We start from the raw sequence: 12,146 nt of genomic DNA, 5'->3' as shown, positions 1-12,146 counted from the left end.
GTCGGCACCGCCTGGCACGCTTTATGTTCTTGTGGTCACCTTGTTTAGGGCCTGTGCGGCACCGCCCACCCAGGCTCTCTCAACAGGCGCACGGGGGTCGGGGGTGCCCCGACGGACAAGGCACCCTTGCAGGGCAGGGCGCGGTGTTGTTTTCGCACGCGGAGGCAGGGTGTGAGCGTGCTCGCGTAGGGCGGGGCAGGGGGGTCCCCGTGTGGCTGCTTTTGGGGCAAAGGGCCCCCAGGAAGCACCCCCCACGCCCCCACGCCCCCCACCGCGGTGGCGCCAGCTCACCTGGTGAATCGGACCTTGCAGATGTTACACTCGTAAGGCTTCTCGCCCGTGTGGGTCCGGATGTGCCGCGGCAGCTTGCCGGCGCCCTGGATGACCTTCTCGCAGATGGGGCACTTCTGGAAGGCCTTAGCCCGGATCTTCTTCTCCACCTTCTGCGACCAGGCCGGGTAGACGTCGCCGTCGTGGGCGCCGCTGAAGTACTTCAGGTAGTAGTCCACGACGCCCTTGTCATCCGCCCGTGACTCCTCGTCGCTGTCCCCCGCTGTCGCCGCTCCCGCCCGGCCCACCGACGACATCATCTGCTGCAGCAGCGTGCTGGCCGCCAGCCCGTCCGCGTCGGCCCCGTCCCCGTCCTCGCCCTCGGCCGTGCCTGACAGGAAGCCCGGAGAGTCGCCCGGCTCCGGGGCCGCCTCTGACAGCGAGGCTGCTTCCTCCTCCCCGCCCCGGCCGTAGTGGCCGTTCTGCGTGGCGGTGGACGGCTGGGCCACGGGGGGCGGGAAGAGGCCCCCAGCGGGGGCGTCGTCATCCCGCTCCGGCCACAGACCTGGGTTGCTATCTCCCTCATCCCCATCCCCGGCCGGGGGCCGCTCGGCTGGGGGGCCGGGCCCGTAGAAGTCCAAGCCATTGCAGTCGCCGGCGGCCACGGCGGCCACGGCAGCGGCCACGGCCTCCTTGGTGGCGTCCAGGTCATCGTCGGATGCGCCAAAGGCGGACCATGGGAATGAGGCGGCGGCGGCGGCGGGCAGGCTGTTCATGGGGTTGCTCTGGAAGAACTCGAGGTACTCCTTGGCGCGAAGGAGGTTTCGCTGATCAATTTGATCTACGAGGTCCAGCTGGCCGGCATCGGCACCCGCATCGGCCGCCAGGATCTGCCGGTCGAGGAGGTCGGCGCAGACGTGGCTCACGGCGGGGATCTCGAGCAGGCGGGCGGCACTGAGGATGTCGCCCACGTTGGCTGTGCTGACGGTGAGCGTGGCCGTGTAGGCGAAATCCATGAGGGCTGTGAGCGCCTCAGCGCTGACGAAGTCGATCTCGTACACGTTCTGCTGGTCCACCACGGCGCCCGACGTGAACAGCTTCTTGAAGTACTGGCTGCAGGCAGCCAGCACCGAGCGGTGCGTGGGGAACTCACGGCCCTCCACCAGGATCACCACGTCGCACAGCAGGCCCTGCGTCCGCTGCTCGTTGAGTCCGCTCAGAATGTCGCTGCTGTGGTCGGGGAACGGGATCCCGATGGGGCCGTCCACGCCGCCGGCCATCTTCCGCGCCGAGACCTGCAGTGCCGGGGAGGAAGGGGCAGTCGTGAGGGACAGGGAGGGCCGGGCCAACTGGCCGGGCTGCGAGGCCCTCAGAAAGTAGTGCCCCCACATCCCCACCCCACCTCCCCCCCCAGCCTTGGTTTCCCCAGCTCTGCACCAGGATGGTCCGTGGTTGGTTCTGCATCATCAAAGTGAGAGGACGTTGGCGAAACCCGACTGGGTGCTTCAGAGATGAACACCGGCCCCCCTCCCAGCTTTACAAGAGAGGGGAGTGCCCGTCCAAAGGACAATTTGAAGTGGCGTGGGAGCACACAGAAGGTGCTCAATAAATGCCTGACACAAGTTGTTTCCTAATGAATCTGAGCCCGGGATTCTGCCCATGCTCTCTCTAGGAGACCACAGCAGTGACATAAGGCATCCACCGTGCGCTGCCCTGGCTGAGCGCCCAGCAGTCCCAGAGGCAGCACTGTCTCCACCGCAGAGGTGAGAAAACGAGGCTCAGGCTCAGGGAGTCCCAGGGCCCCATGGCTGCACCTCACCTCAAACCCAGGGCAACTGACCCAAGAGCCAATATCCAACCAGCATGGCCATCCATCCCTGCCTAGACCCTCGGTCTCCCTAACCTTCTCTCCTGCCTCCTGGTCGGGCCCAGTTCTCCTGGGGGGCTCTGAGTCAGGAGGAAGGGGTAAGGCCAAGACCAGGGACCTGGCCAGGGTCATCAGGGCCGTGGGCGTGCCCTGGTGGGGTGGGGCGGTGACTCTGCAGGACAGACCCCTTCCTGCCCTGTGGAACCCCTAGGACGTGGCTCGGCCCTCGCAGCGAGTAACTGGGGGAAACCAGGCCACTGCCTGACACTCCTCCCTGCCCACTCAAGCTGACCCTGTCAAGGAGGAGTGGGGGGCCAGGGGCCTCCTGCCCACCTCCTGCCTGGCCAGCCCCTCTCCTTTTGGTCACCCTGTTTGCACTGTTCAGCCCGGGACAAGGCCCTGCCACTCTCCGGGCCTCAGTCTCCCCATCTGTCAAATGGGCAGAAGCCTTTGGAAAAGCAGGGCCATGGGGGGGACTCTGTCCCGCCCCTCTCCCCCGCCTCCTATTTTCCGCCTTCCCCTGGGCTGTGACTCATCCACCCACTTGGGCGCTTGTGCAACCCTCTGGCTCTGTCCCCACCCCTCCACCCTCTCCGGGGAGCCCCCGGCTGCCCCAAGCCACCCAACAAAACCCACATTCCTCCGGGCCCAGCCAGCCTGCTTTCAGGCCAGAGCCTCTGCGTGTCTCTGGGGAGAGGGCCTGAACCGGGCCTTCCTCAGCCTCCTAAAGAACCCAGCACCCCCAGCTGGGTGACCCAGCTCAGCTCTAACACAGATCCCTCCCACTGTGCCTCTAGTGGGATACCGGCGGCTGGCCGGGCAAGGGAGCTGGGCTTGGTCTGGTCAGCCCTAAAGCCAGGGTAGGGCTGTCCCGACCCAGGGCCGCCCTGCGAACGGGGTCCAGGCCTCGGGGCCGACACAGAGGCCTTTGTGTGGCGTGCAGGCGGCCAGTACAGTTTCCGGGACGCCTCTCTCCGCCGCCCGCCCTCTTTCCCGCCGACCGCACCAGCTGCTTAGCTCCCGCCTCTGTTCCGCCAGTCCGCAGTGGGTGGCGGGGCAGGCTCAGATGTGGCTGCTGGGAGCAGGAGGATGGGGATGGGGGCGCGACCCCCCCCCACTGAGGCTCGGCCACGGGAAGCCTCGGCAGAGCCCCCTGTGGCGGCTCCCACCCCCTGCCACCATCTGCCGTCTGGCCCCGGGCCCCAGGGAGCGAGTGGGCAGATGGGACTCCGGATCAGACCGGCCTCGGCCCCTCCTCGCCCCTCCCCTGATCCGGGCCACCAACGTGCCAAGATGGCCACCCTGGCCCGGCTTGCCAGTGTCCCCTCAGGGGTCCTCCTGGGGCCTCTAGGTCGAGCCCTGAATTGGTCCAGGTGACTCACCCCTCGCCACGGCCCCTCCGCCCCCGCCTTCCAACCGGCACCGAGCCCACCCGGCCAGGCGCTGGTACCTCCTTACTTCAAGCTTGAAGCCACCCAGCTGGGAAGGAGCAAGCTCCAGCCTTGAACCTGGCCTGGGTCAATGTACCCAGCCCTGGGCCTGGGTCTTCACCAGCTGGAGGAGCCAGGCCACAAGCTAAGAGCCTGTTGTGTGGGGCAGCCCTTGGGTCTGGGCTGGGTCTGAGGTTCCACGCCCCTGTCCTTTCCCAGCTGGGGCCTCTATTTCCCACAGATAATCATCTGAGACCCTCCCCCAAAGGGCAGGGCCTGGGGCAATACCAGCCAAGGAAAGCCCCAGGGAAGCAGCATGACCCCCATTTACAGATGAGAACACCAAGGCCCAGAGACAGCTAGAATCCAGGCCAACGGCACCCAGCAAGGCTGATGCAGGAGCTGACAGAGGCGAGAGGCTGGGGGTCCCCCAACCCTCCCCCACCACCGACACCTCCCAGCCAGCCACAGCCCCTTCCCTGGCCCAGGAAACTAAACTGACCCAGCCCCCTCTCCAGGAACACAAGCCACCTGCCTGCCACACCCGGGGCCACTGCCCTCCCCCAACCCGGGGCCTCTCAGGGCCCTCCCTCTAAGAAAGCAGAGGAAGACCCTGCCAGGTGGGAGAAGGAAGTCACGTGGGGTCCAGGCAGCAAAAAGCACCTATTACTGAGCACCCACTGTGTGCCACAGCACCGTCTCACCAGGAGAGCCCTGTGGCTCCCTTCCTGGCTCTAAGAGGCCCTGCTGGCACCTGACACCTAGTAGGTGCCCCGACACGTGGCGGTTTCCTCGGTAATGATGAGCCAACGAAAATTCTCTCCTCCAGGAAGCCTCACCCCCTCAACGGCCAGGGTCCCCTGAGCCCAGGCCCACACCCACCCAGGGCCCCGTGTTTCATCACAGCTCCACCCCGACACTCGCCCCCATGGGATTTCCGGGGCCGTTCGATGCTGACTCGGCGGCCGGCAGAGGGGCAGGCCTCGGCAGGCTCTTCCTGGGCTGGAGGTGGGGCGCCCTCCTCCCTCTGGGCTGCTCCCAGGCCACCCTCCACCCCCCGCCCCCGGCCTCCCCTGGGCAGTGCACGGTAGGGGCGCAGCAAACGACAGGAGGAACCAAAGACCAAAGAGCTATGCGCTGGAGAGCCCACACCCAGCCCCGCCCACCTGGCTGGCAGGCACACCCAGTACCAGGGGACCGTGCCAGTCCCACCTCCAATCTAACCTAGGGTCACTTGCTGCAGCAGGCAGCAAGGACCCGGGCCTGCTTTTTTGCCCTCCCAGGGGACCTCCTCTATGCCTGGAACCTTCAAGAACTAACTGGACCCTGGGCTTTAGAGATGAGGAGAGGCTCGGGGAGGTGATAAGACCAGGGCAAGGTCACACAACAGACCGGCAGCCAGGCTGGGACTCAGATGCTCTGACTTGAGCCGGCCTGAGCTGACATCTCTCAACTACTGGGGATGCAGGGAGAGGTCAGGAGTGTCCTGACTTGGTCCCAGGAACAGCAGGTGTCACCCAGGAAGGACCCTAGGATTGTGGGAAAGGGGTCCCAAGCATGGGAAACAGCAGGGCAAAGGCCTGGCGGTGGGCACCTGGGAGAGGGGCAGGGGAAGGAGGCTGGAGAGTCCCCAAGGTCAAGTGCAAGGTGAGGGGTGGGGCTGGGCCTCCTACTCCCCCACCCACTCCTCAGGGGGTGGCCAGCAGTGGATAGGTAGGTAATTGCCACCTGACGCCTTCCTGGAGGAGTGTCCAGGGATGTGGGCAGCTTAACAGGGGGTTAAGGCCTCCCTCCCTACAACTCAGGGAGAGAATGAAAGGAAACTATATAAAGGACCTCTAACACCTACTACCTGCCACAGCAGCCCGCATCTATATCCTCGCTCCTCCATTTCCAAGCTGGGTGAACCTGGGCCAAGAAAAGCACCTCTCTGTGCCTCATTTTCCTTGGGGGTTGTGACAGTGGCAAAGGGTTCCACTCCCATCCTCTTAGCAAACTTTGGCCTAGGACCTACTATGTGCCAGGGACAATCCCCAAAGGCCCAATGAGGCTGTTTACCCCCTCCCTTGTGGACTGGGGGCTTTGAACTTCACCTCTGAACGTCACTCCAGGAATCCAGCCCCCTCCCCAACTACTATGTACTAAGGAAGTGTGTGGTGAGACCCAGGAGGAGGCCGAGCCATCGTGTGTGGGGGGGAAACCAGGCCCAGAGAGGGTGGGCGGCCGCCCCAAGGTCACACAGCAAGTCTGGCGTCCAGGTGCGGCTGCCAGGCCAGTGCCCGGCCGCCCCTGCCCCCTCCCAGCCTGGCAGCCTGTGTTGCAAGGTTGGTCCTGACGGGTTACCCCGCCCCGACCTGGTGCCAATCCCCGCCTGGCCCAGTACCGAGGCCGGGGCTTAATGGGACAGGAATGCAGCGTCCTGATCGGGAGGTGGGGGGCACCAACAGCTCAGGGTGACTGCTGGCTGCCAGCTGTCAGCCTGCCCCCTGCCCGCCTGTCCTCGCAGGCCTCTCTCCAGGCCAGACACCAGAAGACAGGCCCTCGGCCATTTTATGTGTCCATTTATTGCCCTAAATGGGGAGGGGCTTCCTGCCCGGGCCTTAAAGGGCCAGAGGCAGGAAGGTTGCAGGCCCAGTGGGAAGTGTGTGTGTGGAGGCTGGTGGGGGTGGGGATTAGGAGGTCATGGGGATCCCATCTGAGCCCCAACTCATGGGTGGGGCTGAGGCCCACCCTGTTCCCAAGCTCTGAGTGCTGTCGTGGGCCAGGAAGTATAGCCCCGACACCAAGACCAGCTTCCAAGAGGAAGCCCTGCGAAGACAGAGCCATTCTCAGTGGAGGTGGAAGGAATAAGCTTCCTGTCACCGGGGGTAACCAAAGCCAGGCTTCACGAATCCCATCCGTGTCTACACTGCCCTCAACTCAGGCTGCACCTGCTTATCCAAGATGCCCAGGAGAGGCCTGGGTGACTTCCATCCAGACTGCTCCCTCCCTCCCCTGAGGCCAGCCTGTCACCTGGAGGTGCCTGTACCACCCCCAGCCAGCCTGAGCAGGTGGACGGCTTGGCCCACTGGGGCCCCAGTGTCCTGTGCCTACAAATCTAGCCAGTCCCCTCCTATCAAACACATCCTGATGGGAGGTGGGACCGAGCCTTGTTTTCCAGTCAAACCAGAAAGGCGTGGGTGGGGACGCTTCCACCGAGTGGCCGTCCACAGCCTGCTGGGGGGACAGATGGAGGGGCTGGTCCTTTGGCCAGATTCTCCACAGGGCGCCTTCCGCGCTTTGGTGCTCCAAAGACTCGGGACTCAGGCTGCAAGGGAAGGGGCTGTTCCTCAATGGGGCTTGACGGGGGCCTGGTCTGGATCACCTCAGCATCAATCCTCATAGGTCTGGGAGGCAGGGTCTGTAACCACTGCCGCACTTCACAGGCCAGGAAACTGAGGCAACTTGCCCAGGGTCACACAGCAGAGCTGGATTTGAACACGGGTCATCTGTCTGGCTCCATCTGGCCAAACTAACTAGTCCTCCCAGGGCTCCACCCTCCTCCTCCACCACACACACTGCCCCCAGGTACCAGCAGGGGACTAAATCCCCCCACCCTGGGGGCCTGGGTTGGGGGAGGACAGCTTATTCTCACGCCCCCTCAGAGCTGCCTTGTGATAGCCCAGAAAAGGGAGAGGTTTGCCTGAGGTCACACAGGGAGCCTGGGGCAGGGCTGGAGTCCAGCTGACACCTGTGAACTCAGGGCATCAGAACAGAGATGCAGGAGGGGCTCCCCCAGGCCCTGACACCACACAGCAGTCACTCAACAAACATTCCTGGGGAATCACTGAGTAAATCCTCACTTTTGGCCTAAAGGTAATCTCCCCATTTTATCGATGGCAAAACTGAGGTTGGCAGAAGGAAGGTGACCTCCCAAGGTGGACCTCAGGTGGAGCGGAGGGCCGGGCTGAGATTGGACCACAGTGGCCCCCACCCAAGCCTGTTCCTCTGGTCTCCACTGCCCAGGGCTGTTGCAGGGTGGTTTATGGTCTATCAGGTGCCTGGAGCACAAGATGACAGGTGGGGGGGGGGTGTCTCAGACACACACACACACACACACACACACACACACACACACACACTCCAGCAGAATCCCTGCTGTGTCCTGAGCTGACCCAGGTGCTTCCTCCATGAGGGAGGGAAGGAAAAGGAACACAGGTGGATCTGCAGGCAGTACCTGGGGGGAACCCACAACCACCTCATTTTACAGAGAAGGATGCTCAGGCTCCAAAAGGCCATGGGGCTTGTCCAAGGTCACAGAGCAAGTGGGCCAGCTCTGCTTCAGAGGGGCTGGCCCTGACTCTTGGCTCTGGGAGGTGACCTGGGTCTCCTCGGAAATAATGGGTTGTAAAAAAACAGAGCCCTGCCGGTCTCCAGGGGCCAAGGTGCCAAGGGGCGGGGCTGCAGCTCAGTTCGGGTGGGAAGGGCCTGCCTCGGAAGGCTGGGACACAAGGAGGCTGAGGCCCCTGCTGTGTGACCTTGGACACCTTGCTGCCCCTCTCTGAGCCTCACTGTCCTCTTGGGGCAAAGGCTCCATTTGGCAGACAGGTGCCTGCTGTCAACCTCCAGGCCTTCTGGAAGACAGGTGGGCTGGCGCCCCTCGGCTGTGACACACAAAGGACTTTGGACGCATCCTAAACTAGGAGGCAGGACCACAAGGGTCAGACCCAGCTCTGGCTCGGTGACCTTGGGCTGCTCTCTGCTTCCCCCAGGGCCTCAGTCTTCCCTGCCCCATAGGGCACCGCTCTGAGCCTTGCTCTAAGCCCCTGAGGCCCCACGCTTGCGTCTGGCCTCCCCTCCTGGTCTCAGTTTCCTCGCATGGCATCGGGGACCTCCACTAGCCCAATCAGCTTATGGGTCAGAGGGTTCCAAGGAAAAGAAGGGAAGGAAAAACGCCAACACAAGGGCTAGCTACTGCCTCGAGAACCTTCCCCACTGGACGAAGGCTGAGCACTGCCGGGCCTCAGTCTCCCACACGGAGAAAAGGGTGCAGGGGCTCCCCGCAGCCACCCGCTGCCGAGGGCCTCTGCTGAGAGTTGCGTGGCTCCCCGCCCGGGCCAGGGTGCTGACTGGCCACCACGCAGCCAGTCAGCCAATCAGAACTGAATAATAAATACCCCCACCAAAGTGACCCACGAATTAAAATTTCAGTGTCCCCGTTGGCTCCTCTTTCCTTCATTAGGCATGCGGATCCCAGGGCTTCGCTCTTCCAGCCACTGGCTCCTGCCCCCCCTTCTCCCCCAGGCTCCCGTCTCCACAGCGATGGCTGGCGGTAAACAGAGCCCCGAGCCCAACCGATAAGTGCCAGGCCCCACCCGGGGTGGCCCTCGGGGGAGAATGCCCCCCTACCTGGAGCCTCGGGGACCTGGGCAGCAGCAGGGCCTAGCCTGGACTCCCCGGACCTCTCCCAAGACCAGCTCTGCCAGTAGGAAGTGATCGGCTGGTCCTGGGGAGGGCCCCCCAGTGTGGGAGCGGCACACTCAGGGTTACGCCCTGGCCCTGTTGGGGTGGGGGTGGGGGGCTGACATGGAATCCTGGACGCCCTCTCCGGCCGGGCCTGCTCCGGCCCTGGTCCGGGAGGCAGCTGGCAGGGAGGGGGGGTGCGGGAAGCCAAGCAAGCCCGCCACCCATGGGTGAGCCAGGTGGGCACACCCGGTGGAGGGGCACCAACACCTCTGTCACTTCCGCCGCCTGGCTAGGGGGAGAGAAGAGTCACCTACCTCCCCCTGCCCCTCCGCCAACTGCTGGCTATACTCCCCAAACATTTAGTGGGTGCCCACAGGGTGCCCGGGCCTGGCTGGACAGCAGTCTCTTGCCGCGGTCCACCGGACTCCCTCGCCGCCGGCCAGCCAGCGAGGACAGTGCCTCCCAGGACCCGCAAAGGCCTGGGCCCCGGGGGGTGCACCGGCCCCAGCTCAGGCCCCTGCCTGGTTCCCAGGCCCGGGGCTGGGGGAGGGGGCCGGTTCCTAGGCCGGGGAGGGAGGCAGAGCAAGGGAGGGGGCCGGATCCCACCAGCTCACCCCCTCCTCTGCCCGGGCTCAGGGTTCGCACGTGGTGGTGGCGTCAAGGGGAAGGAGGGGTGTCCGGGCCAGAGGAGACGGGGTCACGCGCTTTGGGGGCGCGGGCGGGGGAGAAGGGTGCTCTCTGCTCCCTCCCCCGGGGCCGGGGCCGGGGCCGGACGGCCGCGCGGGCAGGGCGAGGGGCCAGGCCGGTCCCCCCGCCCAGGGCTGAGTCAGGCCCGGGCGGGGGCAGGAAGCGGCCCCCTCCCCCGCCCCGGCCGCAGTGCGCGGCCCTAGCCCCGGCCCGCGGGCCCCCACAGCGCCGCCCGCGTGGGGGGCTCCTACCTCCTTCCCGGGGCAGCGGCGAGGGGGCCCGGCCCCGGCGGCGGCGGTGGCGGCGGCTGCGGCTGGGCTGGCTCCCTCCGAGGGGCCGGGAGGCGGCAGTGAGCCTGGCCCCGCGCCACCCCCCGCCGCCGGCGGCCAATCCCCACCCGGGCTGGGGGGAGGGCGATGCAAATTACCCCGGATCTGGGTCCGCCCGCCCGCCTCCCCCACGCCCGGGCCCAGCCTGCACTAGGCCGCGCATCCCCGGGCTCGCCTGCGCCGCGCGGGCGCCCGGGCCGCCGCCCTCCCCGGGGAACGCCGGGTGGGTGACCGCCCCCCCCCCGGGGCGGGGGGCTGAGGGGAGGGGGGCTGGGGACGGTTACACAACCAGGCGGGGAGGGGCCCCGGGGCGGGGAGGGGGCCGGCCCGCGGGCCGCGCAGCCGGAAGCCGGGGACCGCCACCGGCCCCCGGCAAGGGGAGCCCGGCTCCAGGCCCCGCCCTCTGGCCGGCAGGGCCCGCCCTCGAGCCGCGCCGCGCGATCGGCCCGCGCCTATTGGCTCGCCAGCCCGCCGCTCACCGCCCCTCCTCCGCACCGCCCCTACCCGCGGGCCGCGGCGGACCGCCGGCGCAGGGCACTCTGGGACTTGTAGTCCTATGCGCCGGCCACCTGCCAGCCGCAAGCGCGGAGGAACTACGATACCCAGAGGCTCGAGCGGCCGCGCCCGCCTACCCGGACACCCCACCCCTTCCCCCTCCTTTGCAAAGCCCCCCTCCCTGTTTTTTCAGCCCCCTCCCCCCCATCCCCCATGGAGCTCAATCCTGGCCAACTCCAACGTATGCACGCAGCACCGAATAGGCCCCCGGGGGGCGAGAGCGCCCCCAGTACCCAGCTGCAAACTTAGCACGCGACGCGCCCCCCTATCTCCCCACGCCGGCTCCCCCCACCCTCAATGCAGCCCCGCTTCCCCTCCCCCTCTCCCCGCGCGCCTGGGAGCCCCGAAAAACCATGCACGGAGGGGGGGGCTGGCGCACAAGCCCATGCACTTCGCCCCCAATACCCACTCCCGGGCGGCGCCCCCTCCCCGCCCTCGGGATCCAGGGCGCCTCCCGCCTCCGGGCAGCTGCCAACCACCCCCTCCTCTGAAACTTGCGGGACGTCCCCGGCTCCCGGGATCGCCCCTTCCCGAGAGGGCAGGGATGGGCGCAGCGCCCCCGGCCCGTCCCCGCCCTGCACCCCGCGCTAGGGGCTACGCCGGGCGCTGACTTACCTCGCGGGGCCGGGCCGGGGCCGGGCCGGGGCGCGCGGGGCCGGGGCCCGGAGTTGGGACTGGGCTCCTCGGCCGCTCGCCTCTGGGGTCCGCGTCTCGCTCTCCCCTCGCTGGCTCTCCCCTCGTCGCTCCCTCGCTCCGGCGGCGGCGTCACTGCCCCTACAGTAACTGTACAGTACAGCCAAAGCCCCGTATGATGCTCGCGACTCCCTTCCTGGTTTCTCCGAGGGCAAGAGGGGTCCTCCCTTGTCTTAAAGGTGCCGCAGCCGCCGGCCCCCCCACGCCCAGCCCGCCCCCCCCACCCCGGCCTCAGAGGCCAGAACAGGCTCGGCAGGTCCCCTCTTGCCACGTCTCTGCCCTCCCGTGGGGCTTCGCCCGCTGCGCCGGGGAGACCGGGCTGTTATTAGGTTTTGTCAAGTTGTTGGGGGGGTCCAGCCCGCCCCCGACGCGCCCCCCCCTCCTCTGACCTCTCCGCCCCGCTGCGCGGCGCCGTGCCAGCCTGCCAGCTTATCTGGCCCCAGAGCTCCCCGGGGCGCGGGGGGAGCGGGCCCCCCGGGTCTCCCCTCGCTGGCTCTCCCCTCGTCGCTCCCTCGCTCCGGCGGCGGCGTCACTGCCCCTACAGTAACTGTACAGTACAGCCAAAGCCCCGTATGATGCTCGCGACTCCCTTCCTGGTTTCTCCGAGGGCAAGAGGGGTCCTCCCTTGTCTTAAAGGTGCCGCAGCCGCCGGCCCCCCCACGCCCAGCCCGCCCCCCCCACCCCGGCCTCAGAGGCCAGAACAGGCTCGGCAGGTCCCCTCTTGCCACGTCTCTGCCCTCCCGTGGGGCTTCGCCCGCTGCGCCGGGGAGACCGGGCTGTTATTAGGTTTTGTCAAGTTGTTGGGGGGGTCCAGCCCGCCCCCGACGCGCCCCCCCCTCCTCTGACCTCTCCGCCCCGCTGCGCGGCGCC

General features: G+C 66.8%; 1 protein-coding gene across 5 annotated transcripts; it reads right to left on the bottom strand.

The window, feature by feature from the left end:
• Positions 1 to 270: 270 nt before the first annotated feature.
• LOC102988899 (zinc finger and BTB domain-containing protein 7A) lies at positions 271 to 11,486 on the bottom strand. 5 transcript variants are annotated; one of them, XM_028484928.2, is made up of 2 exons: positions 11,199 to 11,486; positions 271 to 1,565 (listed from the first exon to the last, which is right to left on the bottom strand). In XM_028484928.2, exon 2 carries the CDS (start codon positions 1,548 to 1,550, stop codon positions 288 to 290), a length of 1,263 nt encoding a protein of 420 aa, XP_028340729.1. In that variant the 5' UTR covers positions 1,551 to 1,565; positions 11,199 to 11,486; the 3' UTR covers positions 271 to 287. The 5 variants fall into 5 exon arrangements, with proteins under 5 accessions (XP_028340729.1, XP_028340730.1, XP_028340726.1 ...); XM_028484929.2 differs by lacking the exon at positions 11,199 to 11,486 and adding an exon at positions 9,627 to 9,837; XM_028484925.2 differs by lacking the exon at positions 11,199 to 11,486 and adding an exon at positions 9,327 to 9,574.
• Between the last annotated feature and the right edge of the window lie 660 nt (positions 11,487 to 12,146).

This window comes from Physeter macrocephalus, unplaced genomic scaffold (assembly GCF_002837175.3).
Source record: "Physeter macrocephalus isolate SW-GA unplaced genomic scaffold, ASM283717v5 random_361, whole genome shotgun sequence".
Lineage (NCBI taxonomy): Eukaryota > Metazoa > Chordata > Mammalia > Artiodactyla > Physeteridae > Physeter > Physeter macrocephalus.
Note: the sequence above shows the minus strand (reverse complement) of the source record. Positions and strands in the feature narration are given on the sequence as shown.